The 23,318-nt window shown below is 39.4% G+C and overlaps 2 protein-coding genes across 3 annotated transcripts in view; both read left to right on the top strand.

The window, feature by feature from the left end:
- Positions 1–492: 492 nt before the first annotated feature.
- Positions 493–13,010, top strand: prdm2b (PR domain containing 2, with ZNF domain b; the record flags this gene model as incomplete). The annotated part of the gene is made up of 7 exons (XM_081358055.1): positions 493–607; positions 1,132–1,235; positions 1,772–1,924; positions 3,414–3,540; positions 5,889–6,002; positions 6,717–11,263; positions 11,364–13,010. 7 exons carry the CDS (start codon positions 493–495, stop codon positions 11,388–11,390), a joined length of 5,187 nt encoding a protein of 1,728 aa, XP_081214181.1. The 3' UTR covers positions 11,391–13,010.
- Positions 13,011–14,962: 1,952 nt separating this feature from the next.
- kaznb (kazrin, periplakin interacting protein b) overlaps positions 14,963–23,318 on the top strand; it is a 166,017-nt gene continuing 157,661 nt past the window's right edge. Inside the window, exons 1-3 of one of the 2 annotated variants that reach the window (XM_081357171.1) lie at positions 14,963–15,069; positions 19,708–20,032; positions 20,201–20,390. In XM_081357171.1, the coding sequence (XP_081213297.1) occupies positions 20,315–20,390 (76 nt within the window). In that variant the 5' untranslated portion in view covers positions 14,963–15,069; positions 19,708–20,032; positions 20,201–20,314. Of the gene's footprint in view, positions 15,070–19,707; positions 20,391–23,318 lie in introns of those variants that run through there. The other variant, XM_081357170.1, reaches the window with a different exon arrangement.

Raw genomic sequence — 23,318 nt, 5'->3', positions numbered from 1 at the left:
TTAATGCATCCTTGCTGAAAAATGTATTTCCAAAGGAAAAAAAAAATCATTATGACCCTAAACTTTTGCATGGTAGTGTAAATAAAAGAAAAGCAAATATCAGAGACTTTGAGTTTAGTGCGGTTTTTAAAGCATGTCTATTCATGCTTTCAGCTTTGGGATTGCTCCAAAACAAGTCCCATCCTGCTTCATAAACATAGAGGATTATTTCGTTCTACATGGTTAAAATAACCAATTCTATTTTCTGTTTTACAGAATCCATGAAATAAGAAAAGTCTTTGGAGTCTCAAATTCAATCGAGCGTTAAATCCTTGCCGCAGGTATGGCGAAACAACAATTTTTTTCTGATATTGTAGAAATGCTTTTCCTCTCAGAAAATTCATACTTTTGCTTTAAAAGCAAGTAACATGAGTATTGGTTATGGTGATATGCAGTTAAGGAACATATTGTAAAATTTAACCCCCACCCCTTTTTTGTTTTTTTTAGGCTGTAATGGCTTTGCCTCAAGGAGCATATGAAACCTTGGATGACATCCCAGCCCATGTGTGGAAAGGGCTACCAAACAGCATGAAGCTGAGACCGTCAGCTGTTAACCCAAATCGCATTGGTGAGTAACAGCGTGGCTGAGTACTTGTAAATGATGCTGTTGATGAGAAATCATGTTCATTTTTGCAGTATTTTATTTTAACTCTGCTTGCTGAAAGACTATGAGATGTCCCAAATATTTGACTTTGAAACACTTTGAAATATTTACAAAGTTTGCCTGTTTTCCTCTACAACCATCACTTTTGACAGTTGCCTTATGGTTTAGTCAGCATTTTGAACCAAAGGAATTGAGAATGTTAAACAATTGAGTTGCAAACAACGTAACTGCAGTCTTGTTTTGTTCTACGTTTGAAATGCGCAGTATGCTGTGATGCTGCCCTAGAAATACACAGATAAATGTTTAATATCGAATGTTCCAGAAAATGGCTCTGTGAGAGAGTCTCTGGAGATCTTAAAGTTGCTCATTCTGAATGAGGATTCATGCTGAAAAATCCATCAAATAAGTACGAATGGCGAAGGAAATAAAATTCCCAGTGTTTGCTCACATGGGATTTCTCGTGACATGCTGTCCACGTCTCTCTACAGGTGTATGGGCGTCTAGATTAATACCTAAAGGCAAAAGGTTTGGACCATTTGTAGGAGAACGAAAGAAGAGATCTCAAGTGACAAGCAATGTTTACATGTGGGAGGTATGTATTAGGTATCCCATTGAGAAAGTCTGAAGTCTGAATACACTGATCAACACAAAGCATATTTGGACCAATATACAGTACCATTCAAAAGTTTGGGGTCAGTAAGATTTTTTTATGTTTTTGAAAGAGGTCTCTTATGCTCACCAAGGCTGCATTTATTTGATCAAAAATACAGTAAAAACAGAAGTTTGCCGTTTTAAAAAAAAACTGTTGAATTGTCAGTCTTCAGTGTCACATGATCCTTCAGAAATCAATTTAATCTGATGATTTAGTGCTCAAGAAACTTTTCTTCTTATCAATGTTAAAAAGTTTTTTTTTGGAAACTCTAATAATCTTTTTATGATGAATAGATAAATATAAAGTTAAAAAGACTTTGTTACATTATAAATGTCTTTACTGACACAATTTTGATCAATTTAATGCATCTTTGCTGAAAAAACAAACAAACAATTTACTGACCCCAAATTTCTGAGTGGTAGTGTAGGTTTAAGTGGTGGATCTTAATTAAATACATATTGTTCCACTATCATTAGGTATATTTTCCAGCCTGGGGGTGGATGTGTGTAGATGCCACAGATCCAATGAAAGGAAACTGGTTGCGGTATGTGAACTGGGCACGCTCTTCTCAAGAGCAAAACCTCTTTCCACTGGAAATCAACCGAGCTATTTACTACAAAGTGTTAAGGGTAAGAGCTGATGAACTGGTTTGATTTTCACCATGTTGATTTCCACCAATTAACGTAAAAAGATTAAGCCTGGAGAAGATGCATACAGCGGTGCAGTACACTAGTAAAGGGGTTTTCAAACTTTTTTTTTAATGCTAAAGATCCCCAAAATATGATTCCCTTGGAAGAGAAACTCTGCTTAAATTATTAGCAGCTAATAATACCATTCTAAAATTTGGGGTCAATATGAGACTTGTAACAAATTTATTCAGGAAGCATTAAATTTCACATTAAAAAGGTGACAGTAAAGACTTTTACATAACAAAAGATTTGTGTTTCAGTGCTGTTCTTTTAAACTTTTGTATTCATCAAAGAATCGTGAAAAAAGGTGTCATGGTTTTCACAAAAATATTAAGCTGCACAACTGTTTTCAACTTTGATCATAAGTCTTAATAATAAAATCTTGAGCAGCAAATCAACATATTAGAATGATTTCTGATGGATCATGTGACACTGAAGACTGAAGTAATGATGCTGAAAATTCAGCTTTGCCATAAAAGGAATAAAATATATTTTAAAATAAATTAAAATAAGTTTTTTTTTAAACTGCAAAGCAAACTACTGTTTTTACTGTATTTTTGGTTAAATAAATGCAGACTTGGTGAGCATAAGAGACCTTTCTCTAAAACATTTTTTTTAAAAATCTTACTGGCCAAACTTGAACAGTAGGGTTTGTATTTTCATGTATAAGACAATATGTTGTAAATGTAAACAAAATGTAAAAGCATTTCTTAATTCGCTAGTATTAACTTAATGACATAGTTTTTATACCACTATTAATGTTAGATGTATAACGCTAAGATAACTGTATTCAGTTGCATTACTTATGTGGTTCTTTTCACAGTAATTAAATATTGTAAAATATGAATGAGAATGTTGCAAAAAACTCATAGTGAGCAAGCAAAAGGAAACGGCAACAAAGAGAAACCATGTAGTTTCTCTTACAACACAAATACAAACTGGTCTTGAAAGCATGTCCCAGGACAGTTTGAAAACCCCTACACTAGTAGATGCACTCAATGATATTAGACATGGACTATAAATAAAACAAAACTCCAATTTTGATTTCATAGCGTGGCATGGATATTTGAAAAGTGGTAATCTGGGACAAATATAGAATGATTATAATTATTATTCCTGTGCTCCTGCTTTAATGTATGCACATTAAACTTTTGTTATATGTAAATATTTTATAAATTTACCAGCAGAAATTGAAATTCCTTTGTTTTTCTTTTTAAATGCATCTTCTACACTTAATGTAGTTGACAGATGAACAAAGCATCTTTAACGTCAATTAAAATGTTATAATATGAGCTTTCTCATACGGCACTCTAGTTTGTTATTGGGGTCTGTTTCTAAATGCCTGACAGAGCGTCAAGGCCTAGATAGTATTTCATCCTATGGCATACCAAAAACCTCGACTCTGATTGGTCCGTCTACTCTCCGTCAGCCAATCGGACCCGACGAAGAACTTCTAGTGTGGTACAATGGGGAAGACAATCCTGAGATAGCAGCTGCATTAGAGGAAGAAAGGACTAGCAACCTGAGCAAGAAGAGTTCACCTAGAGCAAAGCGAGGTAAAATGAAAACACCACCTCTTACTGCTACTACCTGCAGTTTTCCCCCCGATAAAAATTAGTGTCTAATTAGTGTCCGAGAACATATGTTTATTCTATTCGGAAGTATTCGCAGTCGTTAGCTGGAGCTAGCATGTTAGCCACCTGGCTATTCTCCCATTTCATAGGAAGATTATTTAGAAACCGGAATTACAGATGACGTTCTGTTTTAAACAGCGTTGTTAAAAAGAAAAACACACCGGGACAGAGATAAAGTGCGATGAATATAACGTACTCTTCCTCATGTTGATGAACGGGTCAGTTAACGTTAGCCGCCTTGCAGACTCGGACCTTATTTCAGTGCCTCAAAATCTAATGAACTTCTCGCCTAGAGAGCATTTTGAGCATCACGGGCACGGCCGAGCGTTCGATTCAGAACGTTTGAGAGATTTTAAACGCCCCTGTGATGCCCGAACATGTCATCTAGATAGACAGCTCACAATGTTTGGAGACACAGCCCATGTCTCTCAGACATGACCTTCGAGACCCTCCTCGCAAAGCATTTTGAAAGAGACCTAACATAAACAAAGTTTCACCTCTAAAAGTACGAGAGTTTCATTTGTCTGTTCGTCCATAGCTCATTTCTTAATCATTTGTCATACATCACTGCATTAAGTTTGATGCTCTAAGCTTGTATGTATTTTAATAAACTTTTCTTTTGGAATTTATTTTTCTATAAAATATCACTCAAACATATATTTGACTTTAAATGTATATATTTGGTCTGAACTGTCTTTATAGACTGTTTTAATGACTGAAAAGGACAGATGCCCAACCTAAAAGAAAAGGAAAAGAGCATTTGCTGGTCTTTTCATGTCATTGAGTAGGCTAAATGGTCGTTTGACTTTCCCCTTTTCAATGACAAGTGCAGCTAAATGCATGATGGTTCAATTTAGCTAGTAATATTTATAAAAGAAAGGTTGGACGCAAGTAAAGGAGTTACTCTTAATGATATTCAAAAGTTTGCTGTTAGGGAAAATTGGTTGGAATTGAGAAGGATATAGGCCTAATGTTTTATCTGTTTGTTTAAATTTAATTCATTGTAAAGTCATTGTAAGTTGTAAGTTTTAGCCTAACAATTTATAGACATTTTGGCAGTGCACCTTTTGATTTTATCAACAAGTCAAAACACATTGTAACTATATAGGTGCATCAATCCTTTATCTGACAAAAACCAGGGTCAAATGAATATATTGTAAAAATATATGCGTACATTAAGGACAATTGTAATTACCATGTTTAGTGCATTAAAATATGTAGTGGTGAATTTTGTTTGAAAATATTCATGATTATGTGCATGAAATAGTAATAGACTAGCTTTTAAGGACAGAGTTGGATGCGGAAATGTGGGAATGACTATTTGACAAGTATGGTCAGATGACCAAGTTAACAGCATGTGTCTGTTTTATGAATTGGGTTTTGTATAAGATGTTCCCAGTTGACCTTGTCACAAGGACAGCAGCTGATGGCTGGTTTCTTTGCTTGGCTGTGACACTATCTGTGATCCATTGTGTAAATGTATATAAAAATGTTTACATGTAATTACGCAGCATTTATACTTCTTCAAAGGGAAAGTTCACCCAAAAATAAAAAAATCTGTCATTTACTCACATCATGTCACTCCAAGCCTGTAAGACTTATTTTCTTCTATGAAACACAAAAGGAGATTTTTTTTAAGGATGTCTCACTCTTTTTTGTTTTCTTTTTCGTCTGTACGATAAAAGTCAATGTTCTTCAGAATATCTTCTTTTGTGTTCCACACAATAAAGTCAGTCATACAGGTTAGGAACAACATGTGAGTGAGTAAATGATGAGAGAATTTTCATTTTTGGGTGAACTATCCCTTAAACTTTCGAAATTCAGTAACAGTTAATGCACACTACATTTAACATGCAATTACTGTGGTATAGATTTTATTATGGGCATTAAAAGTGTGAGCAACAAGCATTTCTTTGCCTATGTCATGCACAATGCAGCAGTTACTGAGAAGTCAGTCTGGTTTTGTGGTGAGCTGCTAGTTTAGAAAAGAAGGCGGTGACATACTTGTTTTGGATCTTGCAGGTGGAGCTCTTTATTCTAGTTAATGTACCAGATGTTCTTACAAATCTTGGTTGTTTACAGTTTTCAGTTTATATTTATTGCTACTTCAATGAAATATGATTGGATTAAATTATTGTAGGTTTTGACGACCATGAAAGGAAACCTTAACCTTTTATTAATTGCTTTTTGCTGGCTTTAGTAAGTCTTAAAGGTTGTCTCTTTTTTTTTATTGTATTTTTTACTAAAAACAGATTTGTTTCCCCCTAAAGCAAGGAGGAAGCTGTCGGAAAAAGCCAGACTGGCTGATTTAGCTGGATTCTGTGAACCGAAGAAATCGAGTGCCGCTGAACCCTTATTCACAGTGATGCGGGACTCAGAGGAAGGTAGGTTATGCTTTTCATCAGCCTCTGGCAGGGATTTGTGCTGTTCACAAGTATGCTCAGCTCAATCATAATGTTTTTTGTTGTGGTCAACAGTAGGGCTGCAACTAACAATTATTTTGATAATGTGTCATTTATTTCTATGGTTAAATGGTGGGAATCTAACATTTATAGATTAGGATATAACAATAAAATGTTAGTAATGCGCTGAATCATACATGTTTCAAACGCATTAAATAGCACACACGTATATCCAATCTTATCGGTATTAATCTAAATGCTTGTGAGTTTAAAACACTTAATATAAAACATTATCATGTCTGGGACAGCTTATGGTGTGCACGGCTCGCTCTGTTATCTCCATTATTTTTCAGATGTGTTTTGTCCAACAAAATGCATTTTTCACTTCACTAAAGAAACATCACTGGTGGTGTTTTTTGTGCACAGCATACAGACCTGACTAATCCGTGATGAAATTTGTTTTGAATTATTTAATTGCCAGTGTACTGGAATAGTTGACAGAGTGGTAGTCTAACAGAATTAGGCCTATGTGTTTAGATTAGATTAATCATTTTCTTATTCACTAGTCAGTTTTCATTTGCTTGAGCAGGTACAAACACTGTGTTAGGTAGTATTTAGGACCAGAGCACCGATGGTGTGAGGGCCCTATTGGAATTGCTCTGTTTATTATTTAAATATATTTTTCTTGTGATTCAGGGCCTAATGATGAGGAAAGACCATCTTCACCTCCCGAGTTGGAACAGAATGCAGTTTCCCAGTCATCATCTATAGAAAGTGAAAACCCTGTCCAGTCTCACACAACAGAGATGAACCAGAGGGAAGGATTGGATGAGGAACATGTAAAGGTTGATGGACAACTGTTAAATCAGTGCCCACAGCACCCCTCTGAGGCAGAATCAGTTGATGGGGATGAAAAGTCTCTCCAGCAATTAAATTCGGTCAACCCTGCAGAAGAAAGCTCTGAGAGTCCACTGTGTGATACAGAGTGTATATCTTCTTTAGCGAATCCTGAGTTGGAGGCAGATGGGGATTTTGAGGATGACCCCCAGGGAGGAACATACCCCTGTCAGCACTGCGAGCGTCATTTCTCCACCAAACAGGGCCTGGAGCGCCACACTCATATTCACACTACTTCAAACCTTCAAACTCATACGTTTAAGTGCCGGTACTGTGCCAAGCCCTTTGGCTCTCAGGTAGGCAGGCGCAGACATGAACGTAGACATGAGAATGGGAGTAAAACTTTAAATAGGCCTGGGTCACTCAGCGGAACAGCGTTCCTCCACAGTCCTACAATGCCCAATGATTCTGCTACTTCTGGCAGTGTGTCCACTCCAAGCCATGCAGTCGTTATGAACACACAGAACGGTCCTCCTCAGCTAACCTCTGACAATTTGAAAAAAGAGCCTGGTACTGAATCTGACCGGCCTTTTATATTAGATGAGAATGGGGAGTCAAAAGAGCTTCATCCTTGCAAGTATTGTAACAAGGCTTTTGGCACACACACCAACATGCGCAGGCACCAGCGCAGAATCCATGAGCGGCATCTAATGCCTAAAGGTGTTCGCCGGAAAGGTATACTCCTGCAGGACGGCTCCTCCCAACACCAGCACCATGAACAAGGGCAGCCCGTTTTGCTCCAGGAAGAGTCACCAAGTGCCAGTCCACCGCCTATTTATGTGCCCAGTGTGGAGACCGAGGATGAGGGAGAGAGGGAGGAGTGTATGGTTGATATCTCTAACAACATTTCTGAAAATCTCAGCCATTACATTGATGGAAAAATACCATCTACAAGCACAGTGAGCAATTGTGAGGTCATCGAGGTTGATTCGAGCACTGCAGCGTTGTTTGGCCTTGATGCTCTTATTTTGAGTCCCAAACAAATAAGTCATGCTCTTAAAGTTGAAACACGGACTTGTCCAGTGAAGGAAGTTTCATGCATGTCTCAGACAACTTCTAAAAGGCGAACTGCTACACCTCCGCTGCTGCCTGCTGTGAAAGTGGAGGCTGAAACAGTGTCCTCCTCTTCCTCATTGTCCTCCCCTTCCTCTCAGTCCTCATTGTTGGTTGGAAACATTTTCTCCCAGTCAACCGAAACGTTAGCTTTTCAAAAGGAGAAAACGGTTTATCTCTCTCCGAAACTTAAACAACTACTACAGGCCCCGGATGGTCAGAAAACAGCCTTAGGTCTAATTACAGATAATAGATTGACCACCCCACTTTCCGTAACTTCACTGCCTGCTGTCCAAGGTAGGTTTAAAAGAAGAACTGCCTCCCCTCCCACAGCTTCACAGAGTAGCCCACCACAAAGAAATGACAACATAAGCTCTGCAGCTGGGTTTTCATGTTCTCTGAAGGTGCCAAAGATTGAGACCCACTGCATGACTCATTCTTGGAGTATGTCCAGCAGTGATCATGGGGACACTGAAAGTCTGACAGGAAAAGACTGGTCTCCTTCAAGAAGTGGAGGGAATTCTTGCAATCAGCAGCCGCTTGACCTTTCGAATTCCTTCAGTAAAAAAGACAATAGTGTAAGCAGAGGATCTGGAGAGGCTGTGCTTGACTTAAGTATGAACCGTAAAAGTCCTGTTGACCATGAAGTAAAGACATGCTCAGCCACACTACCACCTCATGTGAAGAGGAAAAAACCTAATACCAGCATTTTAGAAAAAGTGTTAATGAACGAGTATGCTGGCCTAAACTCACCCGGAGAAGAAGGATCCAACACTCTTGGGAGCCCTGACGCCCTTTCGTCTTCTGAGAGTGCCACATGTGTAGCCCCTTCTAGTCCTGGATCAGGATCAGAGCACCTTCCTTGTGAATCAACCTCTCCTCCCTCCCTGACCCCTATGACTATTAATCCATCCTCTCCATCTTCCTCTAGTATAGCTTCATCTACTCCCCCTCCTCCAATCTTACCCACTATCCCATCTCCTCCGCCTCTATCATCGCAGCATTTTCACATGTCAGACGCCTTATCACCTTCCCCTTTTCCAGTGTTGTCCCCTAAAATGTCCCCAAAAGCAGTTGATTGTTTAGAGGAAGTGTCTGATTCATCTGCATTAACAGAAGCATGCCATGATACATTAAATTCCATTGTTAATGAATCAGACCAAACTGCTGAGCAGTTAGACCGTGTGATTTCTCCACTGCCTCAGGATGCAAAAAGACATTGTACAGCAGATTCATCTTCAAAGTCAGAAACACTACTTGAGGGCTCAACCCATGATTCTAAGCCTCAGTTTTTAAGAAATGCAGACCAAGCAGGTTCTTCTCACCTAGAGTGGGATACTGCTTCTGAAACCAGCCAAAGCCATTCCTGTGAAGGAACTCTCCCCCAAGACCTCAATATTAAAACAGAAGGTCGACACAAATCAGAGCCTTCTCTTTCTACAGTACAATCAACTACTAAAGAATCTTCACCAAACTTCCTCAGTGAATTGCATTCTCCACAGAAGAGTTCAGAAGTCGATAACAACTTTGCTGAAGAGGATATAGGGAAAAAAGAGGAGCCGGTTGATAAAACAAATGGAGTTGACACTTCACCTGGGAGTCCAGTCAAAAATTGTGATGAGGTTGAAACACCAGAGCGAGAGAATTTTGTCAAGAGTTTTGTGTGTAACGTCTGCAAAGAGCCATTTCGCTCCATCAAAGACCTTAGTGGCCATATAATAGAGCATGCATCAGAGTGGCCTTTTAAGTGCGAGTTTTGCGTTCAGTTATTTGGCAACGCCACTGCGCTCCTCGAGCACCGCTCCTCTCTCCACGGGGTGGGAAGAATTTATGTTTGCTCCATTTGCTCAAAGGAGTTTGCCTTCCTCTGCAATCTCCAGCAACATCAAAGTGACCTACATCCAAGTCAGAGTTGCACTCACACTGCTGTTGAAAACGGGAAGCTCAGACCTCAGAACTATACGGATCCTGCTTACATAAATGTGGAGAAAGATGCTGTTGATGCTGAGGATTCTTCGGAGGAGCATAACAGTGACACTAATAAGGTGGAAGAGGAGGAAAATGGCCATGAGGACCCTACTGAAGAACTATACACTACAATAAAGATTATGGCATCTGAGGCTGGTAAACCAAAAGGTCCAGATGTGCGGCTTGGCATTAATCAACACTACCCCAGCTTTAAGCCTCCACCTTTCCCGTACCACAACAGAACACCTGATGGCTCGGTTGCCTCTGCGACTAATTTTACCACACACAACATCCCCCAAACATTTAGCACTGCGATCCGGTGTACCAAATGCGGAAACAGCTTTGACAACATGCCAGAGCTACATAAACACATATTAGTTTGTGCTAATGCTAGTGATAAGAGACGCTACACCCCTAAGAAGAATCCCATTCCTCTCAAACAAGTTGTGAAACAGTCTCCAAATGGTCTTTCCACCACTGGAGCCTCTACTGGGCAGAATGCCTTTCGCAGAATGGGTCAACCAAAAAGGCTCAACTTTAACCAAGATATAACCTCTAAAGCAAAGTTAACAGCCCTAAATAAGAAGAAAAACCAGCTTGTCCAGAAAGCCATATCTCAGAAGAACAAGTCTGCTGCCTCTGCAAAGAAACCCCCAACCCGGGTAAAGGAAGAGGAGACTCATGAGGTCCATGCATGCCCATACTGTAATCGAGAGTTCACATACCCAGCCAGCCTCGCTAAACACATCGCTTGCAGTTGTCCACAAAGACCTGTTGCCAAGAAATTGAAAAAAGGTGCACTGATGCCTCAAGACAAAAACAGGAGTCTCCGAAGTCGAGCCATTGAGTCTGAAGTCAAACAAGAGGCAGGTTCTGGATCAAGCGCGAAGCCTTTGGGGAAAACCAGAGCCCGGAGCTTTGAGCCAATTGAGAATGAAGCTCTACCAGCAATTAAAGGAAAAGAACCTCAGGTACGTACAAAGAGGCCAGCCTTGAATATGGACAACACGGCCCCACAAACTAAGAAAGGCAAAAAGAGCAATGAGCCACTGACTTCCATAACTCCTGCGGTTACTGATGATTCTTTAATACGACCACCTTCTAAGATGCAACGTGGATCTAAAGAGGTTGTTGCCAAGAAGGAGGTTGTTGTCAAGAAGCAAGTTGTGAAAACACACCAGTCTAAAAAGGAGGAACGTTTTTCAGCAAGGACGCGGGAGAGAAAAGGTGGGCCGGTGACACGCAGCGTACAGATTGCTAGTGCTTCAACTCCTTTGGAAGTGAAGACTGAAGACCTTTCAAACCATGAACCAGGGCAGTCTGAGGTAATGCAGAAATTCATCGTTATCATTGATATAATGTGATTATAGTTATATTTTATAGTTGTGAGTTTTTGATTTCATTGTTTTTTTCTGTTTATTTCAGGAGTCTCTATTGAAGTTAGCCAGGTAGAACTCCACGTTCTCTAAAGGATTGCTTGAGTCAATGACTGGAAGGGGAACTTCTTTCAACTGAATTGGATTACCTTGATCATAGCCTGAATGTTCAGGGGAGCCAGGAGTTATCTCCCGGCTCATCTTTTGTGTTGGCCCATTGGAAGTATCTTATCAGTGCACTTTTATAAATAATCCTTTGGATGTCTAACCCCCTCCCCAAATGGACTGAAGAATATGATAAATAAATAAATCTCAATCAAGCATAATATTACTTATGTAATATTTATAAATGTTGACCTTCTGGTTTTAAGATATTGCAAGAGGCAATCATTCAACAGTTTCTCTTAGGCTGATTGACCATGTTTAATCTGTAAGGTTTACAGATCCAGCGGTCTCCTAATGCATGTGCTTCTGTATACAGTATGATTGGACTGATCCTTTCTCCATGTCTGTACTCCATTTTGACCTGCTCCTCTTTTACTGAGAGAAATTATTTGAAGAAGAGTATATATATGTATATTTAAGTAAATGTAATCCTCCACAGGGAATGTTTATCATACCGAGGCTCTCATAATCTGTGAGGCTTTTTTGTTTTTACTTTGTTGTTGATATTTTTGTTTATTTTGACACAGTAAATGAATTGAGCTGTTTGATACAGTCAGAGTGAGCAGGAGAGAACGGTTTGCTGTATGTAAAAGGTGTTCGACCTTCACCTGAACCAGCCAAAACCATAAGCCGTTTTATTCTTTTCTTTTCTCTGTTCCTTTTGTAATCTACAGATTCTACAGCAGGGCTGCTGGCCATTAAAATTACACTAAAACTTCAACTGGGAATGACGAACTGTCTTCTGCACTTGCATGAGATTAATTAAAAGTTGTAAGTGCCATTATTACAACCCAAATTATGTAATTGCCTATTACATACATATTGCATATTAGTGATCTGGTAAATCAGGTTGCTTGTTTCTATGAAAAGCACTTTATTTAGGCTAATTTGCCTTTTATGGATATCTCAAAGTTTGAGGTGATTTTACAATATGTGATGGCACCTGCTTGAAAACTATAAAAACACAGTTAATTTTCACTGGTATGTTTATGCGCATGTACGTCACACCCTGGGGCAACCTCAGAAATTTGCTATTAAGACCTAGTTAATGTTGCATTATTAGTATAATTAGCCGTTATTGCCATGACGTCATCACAAGCACTCAGACTCTTTGGTAACCAAGCATTACACAAATGTTTTGTTTTTATCGTTTCTCATTTTATAAAATGGATAAGGCCTCTGCTTTAATAGAACATCAACTGCACTTAATTCTTAGTGGTCTACCTCCTGGCAAGCTTTGAACTGATGCGTTTTCTGCCTTCGGACAGCGTAATCCCTCTCACTCCTAAGCCTGTCTCTGCCATGTCATTTTCACTTTACAACCTGGACAATGAGGACAGGTATCTAAACAAGATCTGAATGCTTGAAATGTTTTTTTTTTAAGCAAGGAACTTGAAACAATATTTCCATCTTGCAGTATGTCTTTGCTGTCCTGCATTGATATATTTTTGGGAATGAAATGTTGACTGTGTTTTGTGATTATGAATAATAACCTTCACAAATGTAAAATGCATTGTCCTAATTGATATATAAAAAAAAAGAAAAAAATTCAATGTATTCTTGATTTTAGCTTTTAGTTTGACTTCAGCCACTTAGAATGTATCCAGAGATAAGGTACCTGTCAAATTAGTTTTTCACAAATGTTTTTCAATATTTAGGTTTGATCATTTGCATATCACTATTCATTGACTGCATTGCTTCCTGACTAATCCAGGCTTTTGCATTACCTATTTCTGTTAGCGCGTAGTCACATTCAGATTTTATTGTGGCTTTAAGAATCTTGTGTTTGACCATCAAAAAAGCCATTAGATTGAAATAGAGTTCTCTTCTAGGCTAGCTAACCTTGACTAAATACCCATTCAGCTGTAAGGACACTTCTAACCGTCTGTCTTGCCAATATTCAAATGAAGAATAGAATATTGAGTGCAAATTTGTTCTGTTACACAGGATAGATCTTTATGTAGCAGGGAAAGGAAATCTTGTTTATGTTTCCCCTGGTGCCATTCTTTATGGTTCCTCCATGCTGTGTGTTGGGGAGAAGAGGTGCATGATGCTATGCTCAGCTTGACAGGATGAAATATTGCTTCACTTAATCCTGATTGCGGTGCAAGGTGGCATAGCCCTAGTCATAAAAATGCAGCCCCATGCAGCTTCCGAGTTGGTCGATGCAGTACATTATGATGAGGAAGTGACGCTTAGGTTAGAAATCATCTCCTTTATAATTTCTCCAGACCTGTTTTATTAAACACAGTATTTTTTTTACTTCTAGATAGCTCAAAAGTTTTGCTGTCAAATATTTTAAAGATGAACTGAACTGAAAAAAATCAACATTGATAACGTGTTGTTTATGACAATTAAAAGTAAATTACACAAAAAAAATGTTTTTTAAATATCAATATAGCTTTTTTTTAAGCAACACAAAAATTGCGTTTGTTAGTATTAGAACGCTGGCAATTCTGATGACATCACTGGCATGGTAGAACCTGCGAAGGTATATAGGCAGCTGCAACTGCAGGTCCTATACACACGAAAATGAGTCATTTTGGTAACGCGTTTGAACCTGAACCTGTGAGGGACAGGCCAGTAGTACCTGACTACCACCACAAGGAGGACGATCAGTTTCAGGCTCCACCTACAGTACAGGATCGTTTGGGGGGAAGTGACTGGTGTGGGTGCGGGCGCTGCCGGAGCATGGACAGTGCACCGGAATCAATCTGTTGCAGAGAGGACAACCTGGAACATTTATTTTTGAAATGCGATATGGAATTAGACCATATCGCATATATCGATATAGTTCAAATTTGTGATCTTTGCTCCCCGCGCCCCCGCTCCTCCTTTTCCACTCTGCGTGCGTGTTTAGAGCATGTTATGTTATGAGAGGCGAATCATGACTACTTCAGAAAACCCAGCACAATAGGGACTACCAGACAGTGACATAAGTGTACGTTGAAATAAAGTCTTTCACCTCAGAAAAACGGACTTTCTTGTCCTGTCAGCCGTTATGCTGTTCTCGTAGCGCACTCTCAATTGCACGCGCAAATGCAGCGGCGCGCGCTGTATCGCCTCACTGATCCAAGTGCAAAAGAAACTACGAGCATGCAACGCCGTTACGTTGTAAATTACACAAAATAAAAGTAATGCATGTATGATACAGATTGTATTTGCAATGTACATAGTCAATTATTAATGGAGCAATAGTGGTTCATGGTGTTATAAGAGGTAAATGTGGTAGGAGGTTGGAGGGCTGTAGCCTGTCTCTCATTTATTGTTTACAAGCACATTATGCATTTTAGTAAATAGAGACTGCATATATGTCGTGTGCATTTAGAGAAAAATACTAAAACATGTTTGAGGTACTGTGCGTTTTAGAAAGTCGAGGACGATAAATGGCAAATGTGATTGGACGAATTCATCCAATGGGATCGCTTGTTAAGTTAGCTGCACGCAAAATGTTAAAATCAAAATACTGCACGGCCGGTTACTGCACAGATACCTCTTACTATGGACCTAGCAGCTAACGTTAATTCTGCGAGTTGAACTCCCTGCATCAACAATGTTTCCTGACACGATGAACATCAGCTAGCTTCAGGGTGAGTAGAGAGGGACATTGGATTCTGTTTACAGACCTGCTGCGGTTTAGTTAGCTGCTAGTAAACACATTATTATCGATCTGTGATATCGTCGGAGTCATGATTTATTTATACAGTTTATATGGTCGGAGTGGTGTCTAGCTTGTGGAGTTTGACAAAAGTGCTTCCAACGTGTTTAGCTGCTAGCTCTTTACCTAGGTTGGATCGTTTGATATCTAGCTTGGTTTTGTGACTCAATTTCAATGAATGCCGAGTGTGTCAGTCTCAGTTTTGTTGAACGCTATAAAGCCTGGTGGTTTCCTTGTCAAGGTAGCCAGTGAAAATGTATCGCAACCCCAGCTGCCTAGCCCTATACCATTCATTACTACAGCCAGGTGCAATACAGTATGAACCCCCCTAGACCTGCTGGTTTCTGTTTCCTCAGCCATGTCAGCTAGCCTCAGACTATGTACATGCTATGGCTGCTCTGCTTGTGTTGGTTAGCAACAGAGTAGCTTACCATGCCAGTGACGTAGTGGAATGCTGAAATCCAACATGGCGGCGCCCGTGTAACAACAACAACATTTTTAACATAGCATTTTATCCCTTTTAACAAATTCTGCCATTTTAATAATTGTACCAATGAGAATAAATAAAGTACATCTGTTATATCACCTTTACTCAAATTTTCAGTTCAGTTCATCTTTAAAAACGTTTTCTGTTAATGCTTAAATGTTTAGTGCCATTTGCTATCCTTACTTGTGTATAAAAAAAAATAGAAAAAGGGTGGGAATTACATTACATTTTTTGGATTCATCAATTAGGAATTGACTGAATTATGGAAACAGCAGAATACAGTGCGAGATTGTTAAAACTGCCTCAGTTTTGGCATTTGGTTAGCATTAACCGGTAGCCTGTATGGCCTAAATGACATCTGTGGAAAAAGTAAGTAATTTCACAAGAGCAAGATTTTGATTTAAACTCTTCTTTGATACCTTATGCACCAATTAATTGTTCGCATTAAGGGCCAATAACTTAGCCTAGAAATCTAGATGCAACCTAGCGGCAGCAAAATGTATTTTGCAGCCAGGGCAGTCTGCAAAAACCTAAATTGGGTTAGGCCAATCACGTCGCGTACAGAGTAGGCGGGGCGGGCTTAACATAATGACGACAGAGTTGCGACAGTTACCTGCCACTTGAAAACAAAAGGTGCGTTCCATTTGACCATAAGTGGACTGCGAAGTGGACTTCACAGAGTTTTCCGCCATCTTAAGTTAGATTCCAATCCGAAAGGAGCGAACATGTTCAGTTCGAAGGGCACTGCGCACGGCATAGGGAATAAGGGAACATCGATACATCACTTCACAGGAAGTGGAGAGCGATGATCACCCAACTGTCATTTCGCGCACCACGTCATCCCCAGTCAGAAGGGTCATAACTAACGATGGAGGAGTTTACGTGTGTGTAAGTATTCATACATTTCGCCATTGTTATACAAATGACAGTATTTTTAACGGTTATTGTTGTGAATATTACATATACTATTTTTGATGATTATAATTTACCTCAGTGAATGCAGCCAGCTTAGCTAGTTTGTGAAGTAAAGTGATTTTATTTTAGGTAGTTGTAAAATAGTGCAATATAATTGTAAATATATAATATAATAATAAAAATTAAAATATGAATGTAGTCCTATATATATTTATGTTATATCATAATCTGCGCGACTCCGTCGTTGACTTTCTTTGATGACATTTGCAGGGCGTTTCAAATGAGCGGTTATTGTCAGTGAAGTCCACTTCAACTGATATAAGTTACCGTGCTCATGGAGTAGGGGAGCAGTGAACACTGCATATGGACCCTGTCGAATGGAACGCACATAAAGAATGGCGGCTGCTGGCGAATCGGCTTTGTCCGCGACTCTGGAGGACTTGGAGTTACGCCGCCTTCACACTGGCAGTTGAAATCAGCTCCGTAATACCTGAGCCCGTCTACGGAGAGCCTGCCCACTCCCTATTAAGCTCTATTGTACCGAATTTTGGTTGTAGTACCACCAGAGTTCCACTGGGGGCGATCGCCATGAGTGCAAAATGAATGGGAGTCAATGGGGCTAGACAGCTAAATGTGTCTCTTTCACCCGATTGCTGTTGAGAAATCTCAAATCTGATTGTAGGTTTTGCAAGTTCAAGGTTTTGCGAACGCATCAAAGTGACTGAAGGATTGCCGTAAAGCAGTATCTCTGGTCGTACATGTATATGACGTCATTGACACTTTAAAAGACTTTTTAAAGCAAATAAGTGACTCAAAAAAATGTAACACCCAGCAATGTGTAATTTATTTGCATCTCCTTTCGAATACAACATTCAAATTACTAGACAAAAAATTATATCCTGAGAAAAGTGGATTTTTATTGGTATAGCGCCATAGACCCCCATTCATTCTGCACTCGTCCTGTGAGCGCCCTCATATGGAATCAGAGAGGAACTGCAACCAGTTCAGAAGCCGGAAGTGTACTGAGAATGAAACTTCTCGCCATATTATCTCTGGTAATACGCAATACGCCCCCAGCGGACGTCGTACACAACGGTGAAAAGCGTCTGAAGCCTCGGAAGCGAGTATATTTAAGTATTGAATTATTTAATTGTATTAACTGCCCTAATAACGTTAAAACATCATGAAAATTAAAAAAAAAAACATGACAACTAATCGTTATAAAATCATTATTTATTTTATTAAAAGTTAAGAATCCAGGTTTGTTTATCAGTACCATAGCAACGCTAACCTCTGTTGGGATTTTCGGATAGAAACCGTCCGTAGCCTTTCGCAAGAGTTCAATTTTTTGAACGCATCCGGATGGCCAACGGACACGATTTTTTTCGCACCGCACTCGTTCGCACCTGGTTCGGATCCATTTGCATGCGGTCTGCGAATCTCCATAGGAAATGAATGACTTCCGGTCGTTTCGCTGCCGTATCGGAGCTGATTTCAACTGCCAGTGTGAAGGCGGCGTTAGGTTTTTCTTTGAGAAAAGAGCATAGAACGGCACTTAAGTCATTCTTAAAAAAGGAAGATGTGTTCGTAGTTTTGCCGGCCAGATATGGCAAAAGTTGAATCTATCAACTAACGTAAGCTCCGCTGTTGGGAAAACGCTCTGGTTTGTTGAAGCACTGTCCTATTGCGTGCAGAGGGAATTTGAAAGACAGCCGTTTATCCCGCCCCTCGGATTGAGCCGTGTCTATGGTGAGTTGCCAGACCCAACATCTTGATGTAGGTCTGGCTTTCCAGGCTACCAATAACTTGCATTAATTATGTAAATGAGGTTTTGATTTCTTGTGGATTTTGACTTCAGACCTGCTAGTAGTTTTATTGATCGATGTATTGCTGCAAAATATTGCTTCTTCCCTATGTTCAGAGACCATTAGAAATAGCACTGCCTTACGTAACTAGGCCGAGGATATGTTTGTGCTGATGCATGTACTATCAAATACCTTTCTGCCTCTCTGAGGGGAGCAGAAGAACACTGAAATTGAGAGAGCAGAATCACTCCTCGGCAGAGAGAGAGAGAGAGAGAGAGAGAGAGAGAGAGTGATCTGTTCTGGCAGGGGAGTGTATAGGAGGTACAGCTCTATCCTTCCCAGCTGACAGCTTACTATCTGCATGTCTCTTCGGTTCACGTTCAAAAAGAATATGATTTGAGCGAACCTTCAGTAAGACAGAGGGAATTAATTCCAGCGAGCTCCAGCCACTTGGCATCTGCCTGGTCTGTCAGTTGAAAGCTGTGAAACTAACTGTGCCTCTTGTCACAACTAAATTTCAGAGTTTCGCTGACATAAAAGGAAGAAAAGAATGAAAAATCACCTTCTCTTTCACCACTCTGGCACCACAGGATGTCCTCGTGGAAACCAGTCACCTTTCAACGACACGACTAGCTGATGTAGCTGGATATTGCATAACAACAGGTTGACTGTGTTTCCTTTTAAAACACGAGGATATGGTTGCACTTGCAAATCTTCTGTGTTCTTACAGCAAGGAGCAGATCCGAATATCACACTGACCTGACACACAGCTTCCAAAATCTGACGAATGGGAAAACAGCTAAAAATAATGCTGAAGTGTTTCCTCCCAAAGGTTATAAAAGAACGAAGTAGATAAATGTAGAAGTTCTTTCTTTTTTATCTAAAAAATTTAGCTTGGTAGGACTTTCACAGTTCTATTGGATGAATAATTTGTCTCAAGGAAAATTGAAGGTTACGTTTTATATTAAGATTATGTTGTTATGGTATAATATGGGTTAAGGATAAGGGTTTGATTTAGGGTTAGTTGCTTGTAATATGACTATAGTAAGTACAAAACCTGTGACTACGTCGCGTTAAAATAAAGCGACACCAAGTTAACATTTAGATGGATTGGTTGAATAATTATTTAGATATTTATGTTTAGAAAGTGTGACGATGTCATGTTACCCTTCAGGTTTGATATTTTGTTATATAATGCAGACATTCCTACTTTTTTTTATGTTGGGTGTCACTGTAGGTGAACGCATCCCATAAGATCCCGCATAGAAAGATTTCTCATTGTATGTCAATTGTTATTTTTCACCCCTTGGGTGAGTTACCCAAAATGAACTTTCCTTTTCAACTTCTCCTCTCTCCTCCACAGGGGGAGGAATTAAAAAGTAGAGCTGCAAGAGTTGCAAAAAAATCTTTTCCCTGCAGCCGCGCTTCTTATGAAACGGATCATCGAGTTGAGAGGAGCGAGCAAGCAATGAAAGGGAGGGGTAGAGCCGAGGCAGAGGGAGGAGAGAAGAGGGCACACGTACCCGATCAGAGCACAACAAACGGCAGTCCACCCTGAGCCTGGGGGGAACCGAAGGCTTCTCACTCAGTCAGCAGGGCAGAGCACACTGGACCAGGAGCTTCAGACTCTGGAGAAACCTGCCAGCGAGGCACAACCTCAACACATGATCATAGAGCAGCAGGAAAAGGCAAGACATCATTGCTCTGATTCTCTCTCTCTGTTTAAAGCTCGCTCTCCGCTCACACTCTCACTCATTCTCCTTGACGCACACAGACACACTCCCTCATTATCTTGCATGTGAGTGAGGCTATTTCTCTCCGTCCTGAGCAGAAACCTCTGTGCTATTCTTACACAGCTGCAACGTTGCTCCAGCTGCCGTTTTCAAAGGGAAGTGAAGGCAAACCGGGGCTTTTCTGCGTGGCGTGTCGTTCAGAGACTGACCCATCAAGCCTAGTGGGACATCCCAACCATGGAGGACACTCTCACCTGTACTCCCACCACCTTTTCCCAGGTCTTCGGCCGCCAAGGACAGCTGATGCAAGCTAGTAAGTACCCGAGATCTGTCATATTGGGACCAAAAAATCGTGCTTTGCCAGGTTATGTCTTGGGGTAAGTGGACAAGTGCTTGCTTATGCTCTGTGAAAGCTCTGCTGGTGAGACCATGGTCCACTGCATATCCTGATCTCTTGGTTTAGGCACCCAGCATGCAGAGAGAAACCCAGCTCTTCTTCCCTGCTGCTTTCAGCCCGCTAATGAGCTGCACACAGTCAAGAAATGTGTCTGCGGGTGTGCATCTCTCATCTTGCTTATGGATATAGTGATCTTAATAAGTCAGTCATGAGGGCTGGGGCTGAAAGGAACATGACAGTTAACTCAAGATAGATTTTTTTTTTTTATGGAGAACTTCACCAGTGTAATTCTGAAACAGTGCAATAATTCCTTGACAGCTTCATAAATATTGTGCTCCTAAGCATTGATGAATTATGAATTTTGTCTTACAAAAAACTCCCAGGCTATAAGTAGATGCCGCTTCATAACTTATGTCTCACAGATTGTACTCCTGCATTTAATAGCTTTGTACAGGTTTTGTATGGAAGTGGCTTGTACAAGTTTACCAAAATACCTCTGACCGTTGTCTTAATTTAGAATGGAAATGGCTCAAATTAGCTCAAGACAACTCATAAATTTGGAATTAAACACATGTAACATATTCAAGTTTATGATAGATAATAGAATTTAATTTAATGTGTAAAACATTTAACATACATACACTGTGTGATTTTATTTACATGCCAAAACACAAACTGATCACACTCTTTTACACCATGAAATATGAAGATTTTTTAAAATAATATTTAATATTCACATATTTTAATTTATTTTTCATTTATTATATAAAGGAGTATGACTTAAAACCTCTTTACATGTATAGTACTTTTTATGTATAATTTTTTGTTATTTTTTTAAAATAATTGATCAATGCTTGAGACTGCAATATTTATGAAGCTGTCAAGGATGTACTGATGATAGTTTTTGTAAACTAGCCAGGTTTAACATTATTTTAGTGTACTTCCATAATGTTTCCGTAGATATCTCTGACTTATATAAATATCTTATATTACCTTATAGCAGATTTGCACTCTCATGTCAAAGATACAGCTTAGATAACGGTGGAGAGCAATTAAATTAAAGGGATAATTAATCCAAAAAATGAAAATTCTGTCATAATTTACTCACCCTCAAGTTGTTCCAAACTTTATTTTCTTCTGTTGAACACAAAAGAAGATATTTTGAAGAATGTTGGGAACCAGACAGTTGACTGCACCTTTTGACTTCCACTGTAGGGGGAAAAAAAAATACTATGGAAGTCAATGGCTAACGTCAACTGTCTGGTTACCAACATTCTTCAAAATATCATCTTTTGTGTTCAACAGAAGAAAAAAGGAACAACTTTAGGGTGAGTAAATGATAACTGATTTTTTATTTTTGGTTGAACTATCCCTTTAAGAAGACTTGCAGCAGGATGCAATTACTCAAACAGCAGTTTGTAAATGACCGTGATACTAGCGGTAATGGCAATCCAAGCAGATTTTAATTTGATGTCAAATTCGATGTCTCTACACATTAACATGACAATTAGCATAGCAATGCCATGCTGCTGTATATCTGTTGGAAAAAAAACATGATTACGTTCTTCTGGGAGAGTTTTAAAGAACGTGCATCTACATAAAACAGCAATCCTGGAGAATATCAGACAGTGATGATGGTCCATTCTGGAGTTTATATTACAGTACGTATACGTTTTTGATACGTTCTTTCCAAAGCCACTCACAGGATTGCTTCCACGTGTAATGATACAAAATAAAAGGGTTGTAATGCTAAATATCGGTTGTGCAAACATGCAAATTTTATATTCCATGTAATTATATGATTATCATGCATAGAAAAATATCATGCAGATGTAGCCAATGTCATTGGGTTTTACGCCATGATTTCAGTTATTACCTCCCCAGACTGTGCATGATTTTTTTTGGAAAGGATATGTCCTTAAATTACCTCCCTCTGGGTGGGAGATTTCTGCACTTTAAACCACTAGAATCTAATTTAAAGTTCATCTTTACCCACAGTAAATGCATGCTTGTGGGAAAAGTTTGTCAATTTTGTGTGCTAAAAAATGTTTAATGTTTACAAATGTTACCACACATATAGTGGTACACTATATGTGTGTGTTAGCAGGGTGTTTTGGTGGGAGGAATGGCAGCAGTGAAACGGGACGGGTTGGGGGTGTTGGGTTTGTTTGAATGAAAGTCTCTCTCTCTGTTCGCTCTCCAGAAATAGAAGAAAACTTTTATGAATAATGCCCTTTGTTTGCTTTATTTCTGTGAACTCATTAGCTGTTTGGTATGCAGGGATGTATTAGTGTCTGTAGAGTGTGTGACATTGCCATGATTAATATTCTGCGTGTGGCTTTGGAGCTCTGAAAGCCTCTTTACTGAATTTGTGTTTCTGAAGTGCCTGAAGATGAGACTCCTCTGCAATATCTGAGCCTCAGAGGTGCCGAAATACTGTATGTATTACCATCAGCCACTTCTCTGCTCTTTGCTTTGAATGTCTCACATTCTGGATCATCCATAATGATGAGATTTTGTAGTTTCGAGACATTCTGATGTCTCGTTCCCCGTGGACGCACTGGACTTAGATTTTTCTGAAGTTTCTGCCTTTATAAACAATGAACTGATTTGAGGCTTTTTTATTTTTTCACTAAAATACGTTTTTTTTTTTTTTTTTCTAATTTGCATCAAAGTCTTCCCAGAGGAGGATGTGGTTCTTTTCGGTGCACTTTCGCCTCAAACAATTTTCTCTTTTAACATCGATCAAAGTGCCCCATGTTTGCTTCATAAGTGTTTTTAAAGATCATCTTCAAGCGATGCAAAAGTATCCACAGTGCAGATTTCATTGGCATGGCGCGCCAC

Source organism: Scardinius erythrophthalmus (assembly GCF_964197995.2).
Source record: "Scardinius erythrophthalmus genome assembly, chromosome: 25".
NCBI lineage: Eukaryota > Metazoa > Chordata > Actinopteri > Cypriniformes > Leuciscidae > Scardinius > Scardinius erythrophthalmus.
The sequence above is the reverse complement of the archived record's forward strand: the minus strand, read 5'-3'. Positions and strand labels throughout refer to the sequence as shown.